The sequence below is a fragment of the Callorhinus ursinus genome, unplaced genomic scaffold (assembly GCF_003265705.2).
Source record: "Callorhinus ursinus isolate GAN/ISIS: 27379988/994484 unplaced genomic scaffold, GSC_fseal_2.0 scaffold54, whole genome shotgun sequence".
NCBI classification, from domain to species: domain Eukaryota; kingdom Metazoa; phylum Chordata; class Mammalia; order Carnivora; family Otariidae; genus Callorhinus; species Callorhinus ursinus.
In genome coordinates, this window is record NW_027397116.1 from 4421297 (window position 1) to 4437274 (window position 15978).

Consider the following 15978-nt stretch of genomic DNA (forward strand, 5'->3'; position numbering starts at 1 on the left):
TGGAGAAATAACTGGCAGATGGGAAAGTGAATGTTGAGTTGGGGCCAGGTGATCTGCTTGTCAGGGCTGTCCATGGACTAGAAGCAGTGATTTCATCTTGTTGATTGTGGTGGTTGGTTTTTATGCTGTAACTTGAGTATCTTTAGGGGCCAATTAAGATAGAGGATGCAGACTATTTCACAGCAACTGTATAGAAAGCTTACTGATGGTATCTACCTTACAGTATTAGAAAGAAAAAAAAGAAAAATAATAAAGAAAAATACTCTTCGGTGACCTCATTGTTGTGTAATTGCTATTATAATTACCTGTCTGTTCCTATAAGGATGAAACATTTCTCCCCTTAAAAAAAGTGTACCTCCTATAACTTATTTCAAAATCCTCTTGAAAGAAAGGGAAATTAATCTTTTCTCTGTGGACTATCTTGGCTGTGAAAACTCTGCTTTGTGCCACCGCCGCTGGGTCTGTTAAGAGATGAAGCAAACGTAAGCAGTCTGTTGCTAGAGAATTCAGAGTGTCCTAAAGAGCTTCTTCAGCTTGGTTTTAGATACGGTTGATACTATTTTGGAATTAGTATTCTCAGTGAGTGTTTCAGATGGTTACTAAGGTCAATAAAATGCCAGTTTCTCAGAGGAAGGGGACAAATAAATATGAAAGCAATTGTAAGATTTCTAAACACACGTCAAGGAACAGAAGTGTGCTTCAGACTGTGATTTTCTACTGCTTATGAGCATAGAGGCAGCCGGTACAGTTACCGAAAGGTGTCTGTGTTTGAGCAAAGTCTGAAAACCTGGGCTGATTTTCCAATTTTATCACCTTTCCCTGTCACTTAGGTCCAACAGTTAACCTTTGGGAGACTTCTGTGTGATTGGCTTTGTTAACACCTGTCCGCGTTGCTTACAGGATGGTTGTAAGCATCAAGTGAGCATCACATTGAAGTGCTTTATACATTCAGAGAAGTACTCTATGAATATTAGGTATAATCATGCCTGAAAAGGGTTCCATCTCTTCTTTCGGGCCTTAGTGTCGGGGTTCAGTCAATCTGTTCAGGAGTTGAACTGGGTTTGGTCTGTGCTCGGGTGACCCTCATTATATCACAGGATTCAGTTCTGGTCATGGTCTGCCTTCGCCTCATGCTTAGAGTAGGGTATGGTGGCTGCCCTTCTTCCCCTGCTCTGCTAAGGCAAGCCAGGCCCTTTCCCCTCGTGACTCCACGTCTGGTGGCTCGTGAGGAGGTAGGAGCTAGTAGTTTATTTGGCTTTTTCTCTGTGTTGGGGTGGGAGCTAAATTCTCCATCTTTCTGTATTCTAGATAGAAGCAGAGGTCTGTGTACAAAGTATTTTGGTTTTGCTAAAGTGGTAGGTGTGTTTAGAAGTACAAGTTATTTTATGAACACCACAGACACCACTGCTTCCCAGCTAATAAAATATTAGTAATTCTGCCAGACTGTTTTCAGGGATAATAAAATGGTTACCGTAGATACAATATATTTCCTAGCAGTTTCCTAGAGCAGATGGATGGATAGGTACATGCTGAGACTATAATGAAGTTAGTTTTTCTTAGGTGATTTATGGTCTTGCTCATTTATCAAATATAAAAAAAAAACTCTTGTAATATCCCGCTTACATTTTTTTTTAAAGAAATTTGATTCATCTCTGAATTACTTAACTAGTGATCTGCCTAGCATTGTAAGACTATGAAAAGCAGGTAGAAGGAACTTCTCATGAGCACGAGGCTCCTTTCTCAGAGCTGCACAGTCACCATCCGGCTGCTCACTAAGTGCTGGAATGACTAGCTAAGTTTTGATCTCTTCTGACCTGTGAGTTGTTTATTCTAATCCTCACCTGAGAGTTTTCTTACAGAGAACTTTCTTATTGTTACAGATTCCTCCTGGGCTGTTTCACAAGCTAACAAGCTAACATTGAAAGGGAAGCTGTAATTTGCTTTTGGAGAAGGCGTGTTTAAGATATGAATATGTGTATAATACATGTATCACCTTAACAAGGGCTTGGAAGGCAGGGTGAGAAACCAGTTGAAGTACTTGCTCTGATTATGATGGATCAGAAATGTTTTCGTAGGTAGGAAGTGTACATTTCATTGGTAACAGCCCTTAGAATGTGTTCATACTGGTATACATCATACAGATCCCCCCCATTTTCATAATCATTAGTATGCCAGAGCTGAAGCAAAATTTTAGAAATGTAGAAATATACTTGAAGAATTGATAAGTATTAAAACTCTTTGTTTATTTTGTTTTTTTAGGTTGCAGATATTTTCGATTTATCTCCAAACAAGATGATGAAGTCTTAAGGAAAAAAATTAAGCAGATAAAGAAGTCAGTGAAAAAACACAGTATTGTAAATCCAGGACTCTGATATTGAATATCAGTTATTTCAGATGAGTAGCTGCAGAATACTAGCTCGGTGCGTAATTATTGAATGTATTATTCATTTGGTGTTTCTAGGAGGTAGTTTATATGGCTGCAGAAAAGTTATTTTTATATTTTTTTATATTCTCTTTTATTATAATTATAGCTAAATAAACAGCCTCACTGCCTTTGTTCTTTGTAAATACATATTTTTCCTTTTTTGTACTGCGAAATATAGTATTTATTATGGAATAACCTCCACATAAGAAATACATTTGTTTAATCAGAGAATACAGTTGTATAGCAGTTATTGCCATTTGCAAATAATTTGCTTCTGACTATTGTATAATAAAGCATAACTTGTAGTATTGTTAAGTGAATTTATATTCTTTAAGATTCTCAATGATCCATGTTAGGTTTACCATCATAAAGAATATACTGGGGGGGGCGCCTGGGTAGCTCTGTTGCTTGAGTGTCCAGCTCTTGATTTTGGCTCAGGTCATGATCTCAGGGTCATGAGATCAAGCCCCTTATCAGGCTCTGCACTCAGCGGGGGCGTCTGCTTCTCTCCCTCTGCCCCTTCTCCTGCTCCCAAGTGCTTGGAAGCACGTGCGTGCACATTCTCTTTCTCTCAAATAAATAAATCTTTAAAAAAAAAATATATTGGTCATGAGGTCTGTTGAGGAATTTTGGAAACAGAGAAGGATTTAGGAAAGGAATCCTCTTTCTTTTTTGATATTAAGACATGTCAGTCTGGGGCTAACTGGCCTGACATAGAGCTACCTTTGACTCTAGAAGACTAATTTGGGTCAGAGAGGGTAGAAGGGTGGCCTAACTTCAGAGGGCTCTAGTTTGTTGTTGTTTTGCTGGGCACAGCAATCATCTAAGACATGCTCTGGAACTCCTTTGTCCCTCACCTTTCTCTTGGAACCTGGGATGTGGCAGTCGGCAGCTGGACAGTGGAAGAGAATCTGCCAGTGAAATAGTGTCCCAGCGTCACCCAGTCAGCCCAGTGGGAAAGCGCGGTGCAGAAGCCAGGAACAGCTTTCCTGGAACAGGATTTGGAGCTTTATAATATGTTGTGGTAACTAGTAGAGCGAGTGCTTCTTCCAGACTGGCTCGGCTCTTACACCCTATGGTTCAGATAACTTGTTTTTGAGTTCCAGGAAGACCCACTAACTTTAGAGCACGTCCTGTGTTTAGATGGCAAACCACACATTTTCCCCATGGCTTATGCTCCTACTAATTTAAAACCATCTGCAAGAGGGGCGCCTGGGTGGCTCAGTTGGTTAAGCGTCTGCCTTTGGCTCAGCTTGGGTCATGATCTCGGGGTCCAGGGATCCAACCCCTACATCAGGCTCCCTGCACAGGGGAGAGTCTCTGCTTCTCCCTCTCCCTCTGCCCCTCCCCCTTGCTCCTGCTCTCTCTCTCTGCTCTCTCTTTCTCAAATAAATAAAATCTTAAAAAAAAAAAAAAAATCTGCAAGAAAATGGGGGGACAAATTATGCTTTGTCAATAATTTGATTCAGTATTTTATACTTAGTGAGATGACTATCAACAAATAACTACTCATCCTTATAATATACACAGGAAACAAGTAGGTGCCCCACAGACCAACGTGAACCAAGTTCAAGCTACCACATGAGTAGAGCCGCTTTACTTCCGGGAGTTGGTGAGTGGGTTGTGTAGGAATTCTGCAGAAGAGCAACACTATAGGAATGAAATCCCCGGATGACAGACAAAATCTCAAGGCATAGGCTGGGATTGTCACGGCATCTGCTCCTTGAAACCTTTAGTCAAAGCTGTTCAACAGGACTGATGAGTTCTCATGATCTCTGGCAAATGGAGGTGGGATGAAAGAGAAATGAGTAGATACGGTTCTTGGTTTCCACACAAAGCTTAGTTTGCTAGAGCTTTTATATCAAATGTTCATATCACATTAGGCAGTAAGAGCAGTGCGAATCAACTGAAATTTTTTTAGGTCCACTAAAGTCAGTTTCATGAATTATTATGGCTAAAATTTATCAAGCACTTCGGGCTTTACATTTTATCTTACTGTCACCAGAATCCTAAGACTTATACCTGTTTTACCTAGAAAAAAAAATGGGGCTTCACAGATTAAGTGACTTGCACAAGGTCAGAGCTGGTAGGTGTTGGCACCAGGACCTTGACCTGACCAGTGTGGTCCCAAAGATCACACTCTGTCCTGTCTATACTGCCTCCCAGTTTAGTCAGTCTTTCTAACCTGCAGAGCACTGAGCTAGGTAGCAAGGCGAAGAACAGAGGGGATTCATAACCCAGGGCCTATCAGCTCCAGCAAAACCTGTCCTCTCTGCCAGGCTACTTGGTAGGTTCCCTGTCTGTGTCCTTACTGGTCCCTCCCTACACAGCCTCTTATCAAATCACTGCATTGTTACATTGTCTTTGCACATCTGTCTTTCTTGATGGTATATTATTTGGGCTTAATAATCTCCTGTTGTCAGCCCCTAACAATTTCTAGCTCATTAAATACTGAGTAGAACTGAATGGAAATTAGTGAAAGTTACGGAGCTGGTGTGCCCGTACCATAGGGAGTCATATCTTGGGGTGCCTATGCCAAGTGTGCAGCCTCGGGAGACTGTTCGGCTTGAATTCTGGGTTTATCATTAGGTAGTTCTGTGACTTCTTGGGCAGGTTACTGAGCTTTCATAGTTCCTTTACCTGTAGATGAGAGACAGGAGGATTTATCTCATCGGATTGCTATGAAAAATGAAAAATATAGTGAATGCCTAGGATAATAATACTTAACATATCTTAAGTAAGTGACCATCCATCATGATGGTTTTAGACACTAAATAACAGGCACTAAATAAAGATAATTTAAAGTCTTGTTTTCTTGGGGCGTCTGGGTGGCTCAGTTGGTTGAGTGACTGCCTTCGGCTCAGGTCATGATCCTGGAGTCCTGGGATTGAGTCCCACATCGGGCTTCCTGCTCAGCAGGGAGTCTGCTTCTCCCTCTGACCCTTCCCCCTCTCCTGCTCTCACTCTCTCAAATAAATAAAATCTTTTTTTAAAAAAGTCTTGTTTTCTCCTAGAAACCTCTGAAATACAGAAATTGTGTAATAGTTGAGTTACGCTTCCCACTAAAATACACCTATCTTTCAAGCTATGTACCATCCAGCCATCAACCATGGACTTGAGGGCTTCACACATATTGAGATCACTCAGTCCACACAGTTCCTCCTTGCTCAACTGCCCCAGTCTCTGATCTCTGGCTCATCAGCTTAGTGGGACTGCCGTGCTTTGCTTGGACTGTGGCCCAATGCACTGCTCGTGAGAAGTTGTCCTGAGATAGAGAGGTTAGACTGTTGTAGAACTTACTTTGAGTTTCACTTCGGTAATCCCAGTCTTGTGTTGTCTGTTGCCCACTATTTTGAAAACAGTTGTCTCATATTTTATCTAGATTAAATAATGTGTAAACTAATGAAATTAAATTAGGGCCTTTGCCTACCAAATGATACCTTTAAGAAAATTAAATACAGTCTATTAAAAGAAGTATTTGTGGGGCACCTGGCTGGCTCAGTTGGTAGAGCATGCGACTCTTGATCTCTGGGTTGTCTTAAAAAAAAAAAAAAGTCTTACTGAGAAAAACATATAACCATATACATTCAACATATACATTAGTCATTAGTTCTAACTAATGACTGAAATGTTTATATGTATATGTATTTGCAACACATGAACTGACAAAAGATTAAAATAAATTCAAATCAGTAAGCAGGACAAAGAACCCAATAGAAGTATTTCACAGAAGAGGGTAAACATGGACCATAAACACATAAGTCAGGGAAATGCAAAACAAGAGTGTAGTGGAATACCAGTTCAGACCCGTTCAATTAGCAAAAATTAAGATACTGAGGTTGAAGAGGATGTGGATCCACAGAGTCTCTTGCACATAGCTGATGGGGTGTAAAATATTGCAGTCATTTTAGGAAACGTTGCTTTACCATTTACTAAGACTATCCTCGAGTGTTTACTTGAGAAATGTTTGTACATGTAAGCCAAGAGACAATATAGCACAGTTCATAATAGCGGAAAAACTAGAAAAAAACCCACAAATGCCCATTGGCATGAGACTGGATAAATTGTGGTAGAGTCATGTAAAGAAAAATGAGCAAGCCATAGCTTTATACACCAACATAGGTGGGTCTCAGTAACATACCGGGTAAAAGAAATGAGTCCCAACTTACTACTCTATGACTACATGGAGTTCAAACTTTATTATAAAGTTCAAACTAATGACTAAAATGTTTGTAAATGCATATAGATTGTGATGAAACTACATATAAAAACACAAGAGAAGAGTAAACACAAGTGGTTATATCTGGATGGGAGAAGCAGAGCGATAGGATGGAGGAAAAGCACAGTAAGGGATGTGAATTACTATTAATGGTCTAGTTTTTTACTTTTTTTTTTTAAAGATTTTATTTATTTGACAGAGCACAAGCAGGGGGACTGGCAGGCAGAGGCAGAGGGAGAAGTAGGCTCCCTGCAGAGCAGGGGGAGCCCGACGCAGGACTCGATTCCAGGACCCTGGGATCATGACCTGAGCCGAAGGCAGTCGCTTAACCAACTGAGCCACCCAGGCGCCCGATGCTCTAGTTTTTTAAGTGTCAGGCTCTTCATGGACTATTGTTGACAGTGTATTATGAACCAAGGATTGTGATTTATCCCATTTTGTTCACAGGTTATTTTAAACAATGAAAAGGACCATATAATATATGATTCCATTTATATGAAATGTCCAGAATAAGCAAGTCTACAGAAATGGAAGAAAGTAAGATTAGAGATTGCCTAGGGCAGGGGAAGGGGCAGTGGATGGGAAGATGAGGTGGGAGTGATAGTCAAAGGGTACAGGGTTTCTTTGGGGGTGATGAAAATATCCCCAATTTGGGGTGATGGTTGCACAATTCACTCTGTTGAATATACTAAAAAGCATGTAATTGCACACTGTAAACAAGTTTATTATGTGGTGTGTGAATTTTATCAGTGACGCTTAGCAAAAAGAAACAAAACCAAAAAATTAAGCTTTATGGAGTCAGAAAGTTCTGGATTCAACAGAGCACCTCACCGAACTGAGCCTCAGGTTTATTATGTAAAATGGGGTGATCTGAGAAATGTTTAGCATGAGTCTTGGTGTATTGTTTTTCTCAATAAATGGTAATATTATTATGAACCAAAAAAAGGAAAAGAAAAAAATGAACACAACCATTCTTTTTTTTTTCTTAAAGATTTTATTTATTTTATTTGAGAGAGAGAATGAGAGAGAGAGAGAGAGAGCACAAGAGGGGGGAGCGGAAGAGGGAGAAGCAGACCCCCCGCTGACCAGGGAGCCTGATGCGGGACTCGATCCCAGGACTCCAGGATCATGACCTGAGCCGAAGGCAGTCGCTCAACCAACTGAGCCACCCAGGCGCCCTGAACACAACCATTTTTTAATGAAAGAGTAAGTGTGGCCTTTTTGGATCTAGCTATTTATCCATGTTTATAGCACAAGGGCTTTTTCTGCTGGATTGAATATATTCTAAATATTTCAAAAGGAAATAAGCAGACCCTTGATGGATGTGGGCTACAAATCCTATGACTAAAATCTAAGTTAATTTTTTTAAAAAAATTAATCTATTTGGGGTGCCTGGCTGGCTCAGTCGGTAGAGCATGTGACTCCCTATCTCAGGATTGTGAGTTTGAGCCCCATGTTGGGCGTGGAGTTGACTTAAGAAGAAAAAAAAGTTTATTTTTATTTATTTATTTTTTAAACACTTTATTTATTTATTTGAGAGAGAGAGAGAGAGAGAGAGCACAAGAGGGGTGGAGGGTCAGAGGGAGAAGCAGACTCCCCGCCGAGCAGGGAGCCCGATGTGGGACTTGATCCCGGGACTCCAGGATCATGACCCGAGCCGAAGGCAGTCGCTCAACCGACTGAGCCACCCAGGCGCCCGGAAAAAAAAAAGTTTAAAAAATTAATTTGTTTGAAACTCTTCCTCCATCCAGGATCCATGCTCCCAAAAGAAACAATCAGGCACCAAATAAAAGTCCACTCCTCTTCAGTCCTACCAAGAACCTCCTCTATGCAGATACAGATGTAGTCTTGAACTCAGTGAATTAGAGGCAGATCTTGAATATCTGTCCTGTCAGCCCCGCAATGGTAGTTGCCAGTTGTCTGCTTAAACCTCCCATTAGGCCGATACCAAGAATTTACATAATCCTGTCAACATGCCTGGATCGTCGTTCAGTCAACACACTCTTCAGTTGGCTGGCTGCATCTGTCACACACCTTTTATCAATGAAGATAAACAAGTAAAAGTGATTGCTGTACTTTCAGGTTTTGATACATCGTGATGGAATGAACAGGATCTGGGCTATAATCCAGAACACCTAAATTTAATTTTTTAATTTTTATTTTTTTAAGGATTTTATTTATTTTAGAGAGAGAGAGTGAGAGCATGCAAGCAAGGGGAGGAGCAGAGGGAGAGGGAGAAGCAGATCCTGTGCTCAGTGTGGAGCCTGCTGCGGGGCTCGATCCCACACCTTAGCCGAAGTCAAGAGTCGGACGCTTAACCGACTGAGCCACCTAGGTGCCCCAGAACACCTAAATTTTATTGCCATTTTTCCCATTCACCCAAAGCATGACCCTAAGCATTTCAGGGAGCCACTCTGAGACTTAATTCACTTGTCTGTATGTTGGGAATATAGCTTACCTTGGAGAATTTTTGTGAAGATCCAATGAGGTGAGAAAATACTTTATAAACTGTAATACAAATGAAGTTATTAATACAGTCCCTAATCTCAAACACGCCTGTTCATTTTCATATGGTGAGAAGGCAGATAAACTGTGAGAGAAAATCATAAACTATACAGGAAGGGACTGAGCTAGAACATTTCTTTTTCTATTTGTTCTGTTCTATTCCATGACATGATGCTAGAATAAACACCAGACCTGAACCTCTTCAACATTATTTTTGAAAGGCACTTGCCAGGGGTGCCTGGCTGGCTCAGTTGGAAGAGCATGCAACTCTTGATCTCGGGGTCGTGAGTTTGAGCCCCACGTTGGGTGTAGACCTTACTAAAAAAGAAAAGGGCCCTTGCTGTATGAAATAGAGAGAGAGAGAGAGAGTGTGTGTGTGTGTGTCTGCTATGGGTTGAATTGTGTATCCCCAAAAAGATATGGTGAAGTCCTAAGCCCCAGTTTTTCACAATAGTGACCTTGTTTGGAAATAGGGTCTTTACAGAGGTAAGTTAAAGTAAGGTCATTAGGGTGGGCCTAATCCAAAATGACTGGTGTCCTCATAAAAGGGAACATTTGGACACAGACATGCACACGGAGAAGTCCATGTGAACACAAAGACAGAAGTTGGGGTGATGTATCCTCTGGCTGAGGAATGTACAAGTTTGCCCGCAAACAGATTCTTCCTGGCCCTGAGAGGAACCAACCCTGCTGACAACTTGACCTCTGTCTTCTAGCCTTCAGAAGTGTGAGACACCTGCTGTTTAAGCAGCGCAGTTTGTGATACTTTGTTACAGCAGCCCTAGCAAACTAAAACAATATTTTTAAAAATGCTCTGTTTGCTTCAAAGGTTGGAGCTCAGGTGATTTCAGATACCCAGTCGGTCCCAGTTCGTATTCAGACTTACCTCCTAGGCTCACCTAACAGTCAAACTTGTTTCCTGGTCTTCTCCACCTCTACCTTGTCTGAACACCCTGGTCAACCCTCATGAGGATTTTCTTAGCCACCCTAGCCTGATGACCTCTCTCCCTCCTGGGGATTCCTAGTGGCAAGTTTGTTCCTCACTGTTACCTTAATATCATCTGCCTAGTATTATTTGGACTCTTATTTTAACCTTTCTTCTCAGAACATAAACTCCTTGGGGAAAAAAAAAAACTCCTTTGTGCATCGGTTTTCTGTTAAACATTCCTCTTTCAGCATAATGCTTTGTGCATGATAATAGCATAATGATAAAATTAATGACTGCATAATTATTATATAATCATGTGTATTGTGTAATTACATCAAAAATATGTAGTCCCATCTGAAATATTGCATCTTTTTTTTTTTTAAAGATTTTGACAGACGCTGCAAAAGAGGGAACACAAGCAGGGGGAGTGGGAGAGGGAGAAGCGGACTTCCTGCTGAGCAGGAACCCTATGCGGGCTAGATCCCAGGACCCTGGGATCATGACCTGAGCTGAAGGCAGACGCTTAATGACTGAGCCACCCAGGCACCCCTGAAATATTGCATCTTTTAATAATCAGAAATTTACGCTGTAACTATGTCTGATGGGACCTGCTGGCTGATCTGTTCCCGCTAATTTTGAAATCCCTCTGCCGGAAACAGTTAGGTCTGATTTGAATTTACATGTCCTGGGTGGATAGGAATTATTATGTCCAAGGTTTTTATTGTTTTTCTTTCTTTTTTTTTTTTTTTTAGCACTGTGCTATAATTTTTTTTAAAGGATCAGTTTTTTTTTTAAATTTAATTTATTTATTTGAGAGAGAGAGAGAGGGAGCACACGAGTGGGGGTAGGGGCAGAGGGAGAAAGGAAGACAAGCAGATTCCCCGCGGAGCAGGGAACAGGACTCGGGGGACTTGGGGCTCAATCCCACGACCCAGGAGATCATGACCTGAGCTGAAACCATGAGTCGGGCGCTCAACCGACTGAGCCACCCAGGCGCCCCTGTGCTATAATTCTTTAAATACAGTCATTAAGAATTATTTTCCAAGAAGGAGGCATTCCTTTTGAACTCAGTGTTTTTCGTGGCAAAGGGAAAACTGAGACATAAATGTCAAAGATCTAAAAGCAGTTTCAGGTCCCACATGGATTGAGAGAATGCACTCATTCTTACGCCTTATGGGGTCAGACTGTTACCTCCCATTTCTGAGAAGGCCATGGTGCGTGAATCTGGGGGCTGCAGCTGGTCCGCGTGTTTCTCACTCCACCCGCCCAAGGCTTCCAGAGCGATGACATTATCTAACTTTCAGCAAACAACCCCATGGAAACAGCACAGTCACCAGTGAATCATGGTGCTGTACTGTTTTACAAAAGCAATATTCGGGGCGCCTGGGGGGCTCAGTCGTTAAGCGTCTGCCTTCGGCTCAGGTCGTGGTCCCAGGGTTCTGGGATCGAGCCCCACATCGGGCTCCCTGCTCTGCGGGAAGCCTGCTTCTCCCTCTCCCGCTCCCCTGCTTGTGTTCCCTCTCTCGTTGTGTCTCTCTCTCTCAAAAAAAAAAAAAAGCAGTATTCAACTAGGGATGATATTGAACAGTACAAACAAGAAAGTAGGGATGTGTTGTCGATTATTCTTAACTACTCCCTCCTCCTGACTTTTCCCTTAGTTATAAGAATGTTGTTTGCTTGTATTTTAAGTGCCATCTGGGCCCTTCATAATCCACAGCATTGTGAGCACACACTTGACTAGACTGAGGCTCCTTGTGCCCTCTTGATGACACCCTGGAAAGGCTATTTGGGGTGGTGAGCGGGAGCCCTCCATAGAAGCCCCTACAGGCGGAGAAGAATCTTTGATTTCATCTGCATTTCAAAGGGCACTTTTTGCCCGTAAGGAAATTTCAGGGGGGAGTAGAACCATGGCATGTACCAGAAGGAAAGTGAACTCAGGTACCTGATGCCTCTGCAGGCTTATGCCCAGGTTCTGTCTGGGTTTGGGGTTGCGTGAGTTTGGGACTCCATGTCCTTCATCCACTTACCCAAGAAATATATATATACATTTTTAAAATTTATTTTTTGAAGGAGAAAGAGAACACACTGGAGAGCGGGGCCGGGGGTGGGGGGCAGAGGGAGAGGGAGAATCTCACGCAGACTCCACGCCCAGCACCAAGCCTGGCTAGATCTCACAACCCTGAGATCATGACCTGGGCCAAAATCAGGAGTCGACGCTTAAGCGACTGAGCCACCCAGGCACTCCTTTTTAAAGAAATATTTATCAAAGGCCTGTTATGTGCAAGGAAACTGTATAAAGTGAAACGCATTCTTAAATGCTAATGTTGAAACATATACAAAGTGAGGAGGTGTGCCCCGAAAGCAAGTACAGATTTGGCAAAAACAAAGACCCCAGATGTTCTGTGCTTCCTGATGACACTGTTCCAATAGCCCTTTGCTGACTCCTTGTTTCCACCAGGCCACACTCTCCTTTCTTCTTCCTCCTGCTGTGGATGCAAGATTCATGGCCTGTCTTCTCTTCCTACCACTGCAAGGATAGACCTTCCAGATCACAGGGACCATGCAGCGCCCCCTGCCTTCCCCTGCCTTCCCCCCCCCTCCCCCCCCCCCCCCCCCCCCCCCCCCCGGAGTCCCGTTGGTGCCGTTCAGCACCACAGGAACGCCAGCATCATGCCCTTGCACACTCCAGTGTCTGGGACTATGTAATATGTGGTCTTCTCTCCCCGAGAGTTCTCTGTGGGGGACTCTGGGCAGCTCAGGCTTGTGAAGAAACGGTAAACAAAGTGTGAATTTCCTGCCCCCCAGGCCCCAGGAATTCTTGGCAGTTTTAATGAATCACAGCAGGCCTGCCATTGACACCATTGTACCTTTTCCTAAGCAGCCATGCACCCCAATAACTCAGCAGTAGGGGTCAGAACTTGCACCAGCTTCACGTTTAAATGGGATTGGAGGGGACAGGGGCATCTCTCATTGTTTTCATATGAGACACTTAACTACCCAGACCGCAGAAGGGACACTGCTCAGAAACCACCTCAGGGAACTTGGTGGGGGCGGGGACAGAGGGAAGGAAGAAAACACCCTGGGGGTAGAGAGTGTGGGGTGGGGGCGGGGAGGGAACCTAGTGCACAGCAGGGGAGCCAACCTGAGCAAACACAGCAGCCTGAGTCTTTCCGAGCCCAAAATGCTGAGGACATCCATTCCCGGGGGTGGTCTCAGCTGCTGGGCCCCCAGACTCCTTACCTCTTCTGGCATTTTCCACCTCTGCCTCACATTCTGGTTGGGCCAGGTGGGCTTGCTGCAGGGACACCCCCAGTGCCTGGATTACGGGCCCCCCTTCCAGCCCCCGCTGCACCTCGAGTTTTGCTCAGCCTATGAGTCCTTCGGCTGCTGTGACCAGCACAGGGACCGCCGCCTCGCTGCTCGGTACAGGGACATCATGGATTACTTTGACCTCGGGGGCCATGAGCTGTGTGGGGGCTACATTAAGGACATCCTCTGCCAGGTAGGCTTGAGCGTAACCCTGTAGGGCAGTGAGGGACCCAGCTTAGCAAAGTGCGGGGTGCTGGGCTTGGTGGCGTGGGTCCTGGGGCGGGAGGTGGGGGGTTCCTTGGGCACCCGGCCCTTTAGAAGCTCCCCTGGCAGCTGTCTCACCTTAGAACTCTGGTCTCTGGACGGGCACACGGAGGCGAGGGGGTGCTGAGTTTGGTTTCCACTGGGAGACCCAAAGGTCTCCCCCTGGGGTCTGCTGGTCCTTGTTCTTTCTCAGGCAGAAGGCAGAGATGGGTGTCCTCCACGGAGCTCTCAGAGCAGCGTTGTCGGGGTCCCCCTGCTGTGCGCAGCTGTGGTGGTTACCGAGGGCTTGGGGGGAGTGGCGGCACCTGCTGGGGCCCATCCTCTTCTGGGTCCTTGGTGCCGGGGGAGTCTCTGGTGTGATGATGGTGGTGGCGGGGGTGGGGGTGGGGCTCTCCCCAGCATTCTGGAGCTGGGCTGAAAGGGCTTCAAGCTGCTGGGTGGCAATGACTCACAGAGGTTCTGCTTCTGGCTCTCCAAGGGCCAAAATCCACATCCCTGGCAGGCATCCCCCATCACCGACTCCGGGAAGAGGTGTTCAGGGTGCAGGGGAGAGTCGCATTGGAGGAGAGCCACTGAGAGAGGCTGCCAAGCGGAGGGGTTCTCTAATGAGGTTGTGGTGGTGAGGAGGCAGGAGGTCCAGGCAGACCTATGATCTGAGACCCTCCTGGGCATGTCAGCGCAGCTCCCGGGCCCTTGGGCTGCCGCCGTTCCCAAGCGCACTGGACGCCCCATCTCCCCGTCTGCAGGGCACACCGCAGATCCCCACACAGCAGCCAGCCACCTGGGTGCCATCTCCCCGGGGCTGTACTCGCCTACCTCAGGCACCACCCCTCAGCTGCTAACAGGAGAATTAACTCTGGGATAACCACGTAGGGCAGAGCTGGGCTCTTCTGAGCAACACTAAGACTATGAATTGCTGAGATGCCCCCTGGTAAAAATGTCTCCACCCTCCCTCTCCCCTCCCTCCCACTTTCCCTATTGGGAGAAGTTTCTGAAAGCCAAATTAGGCAGCTCTCCTGTTTTAGGGATTTGAGGAATCAGAATAAGCTACATGAGTCTATTTATTAAAAGTCTCAAGCCCCTCCTCTTTCTTTCCACACATACGTAGTGTATTCCCAGCAGTGATTGTGCAGGAAGTTATTAGGATCCTGATTTTACTGATGAGGAGTCAGGAGTTTTATTTATTTATTTATTTTAAATATTTTATTTATTTATTTGACAGAGAGAGAGGGAACACAAACAGGGGGAGTGGGAGAGGGAGAAGCAGGCTTCCCGCAGAGCAGGGAGCCCGATGTGGGGCTCGATGTGGGGCTCGATGTGGGGCTCGATCCCAGGACCCTGGGATCATGATGGAGCTGAAGGCAGACGCTTAACGACTGAGCCACCCAGGTACCCCCAAGGAGTCAGGAGATTTAAAGAACTTGTCTAAGGTCAGACAGTGCTGGGGCACAAATCTAGAAGCTTAGGCTCCAAGTCTTCTGCCCTTTTGATCATATCTCGCCAAGACTGAGTCCCAGCAGCACTGATCCATTTACTTCGTGGTTTTCTGACCCAGGCCAAGTGTATGTCCCATTAGAACAGAGCCCTGGTGCATCTTGCTCCCTGTCCTTGGTGCAGAGAACAGAGTCTGACACCACAGGGGAGACTCTTCTTGGGCCTTATTTTCCTTAGATAGAGAAATGATATCCTAAGATAATTGAGTTGAAGCAACTGTGCAGACTCTTAAGTTTCTGCCTAAGATTGTGCCATGATGGTTATATTTCCATGGCCCCCTCTGGTCCCTGGTAGCTCGTCCCGATTTCTGTCTCCCCTTTTCTTTCCACTCTTCCAGAGTGAACAGGCCAGTGGGGTCAGACTCAGAGCAGTTCCTTTTGCTTCTTGTCAGCAGCTCTGACAGGTTTCCTGAACTGAAACGTACCACCCAAGGAGAGACACTGAATCTTCTGGAAGGACTGTTTCTTCTCTTTCCAGTAGCCAGGAGCTTGCTCTGCAACCTGCCATCAGGGTTGAAGTAAGAGTGAATGGGGAACTCAATGAGATACCACCTCACACCTGTCAGAATGGCTAAAATTAACAAGTCAGGAAACGACAGATGTTGGCGGGGATGCGGAGAAAGGGGAACCCTCCTACACTGTTGGTGGGAATGCAAGCTGGTGCAGCCACTCTGGAAAACAGTATGGAGGTTCCTCAAACAGTTGAAAATAGAGCTACCATACGATCCAGCAATTGCACTACTGGGTATTTACCCCAAAGATACAAATGTAGTGATCTGAAGGGGTACGTGCACCCCAATGTTTATAGCAGCAATGTCCACAATAGCCAAACTGT

At 44.8% G+C, this 15978-nt stretch overlaps 1 protein-coding gene across 2 annotated transcripts in view; it reads left to right on the forward strand.

The window, feature by feature from the left end:
* TAF1A (TATA-box binding protein associated factor, RNA polymerase I subunit A) overlaps positions 1-2656 on the forward strand; it is a 36632-nt gene extending 33976 nt beyond the window's left edge. The window contains exons 11-12 of one of the 2 annotated variants that reach the window (XM_073884057.1): positions 389-482; positions 2260-2656. In XM_073884057.1, coding sequence (XP_073740158.1) covers positions 389-468 — 80 coding nt within the window. In that variant the 3' untranslated portion in view covers positions 469-482; positions 2260-2656. The remainder of the gene's footprint in view (positions 1-388; positions 483-2259) is intronic. The other variant, XM_025892120.2, reaches the window with a different exon arrangement.
* Positions 2657-15978: the final 13322 nt, after the last annotated feature.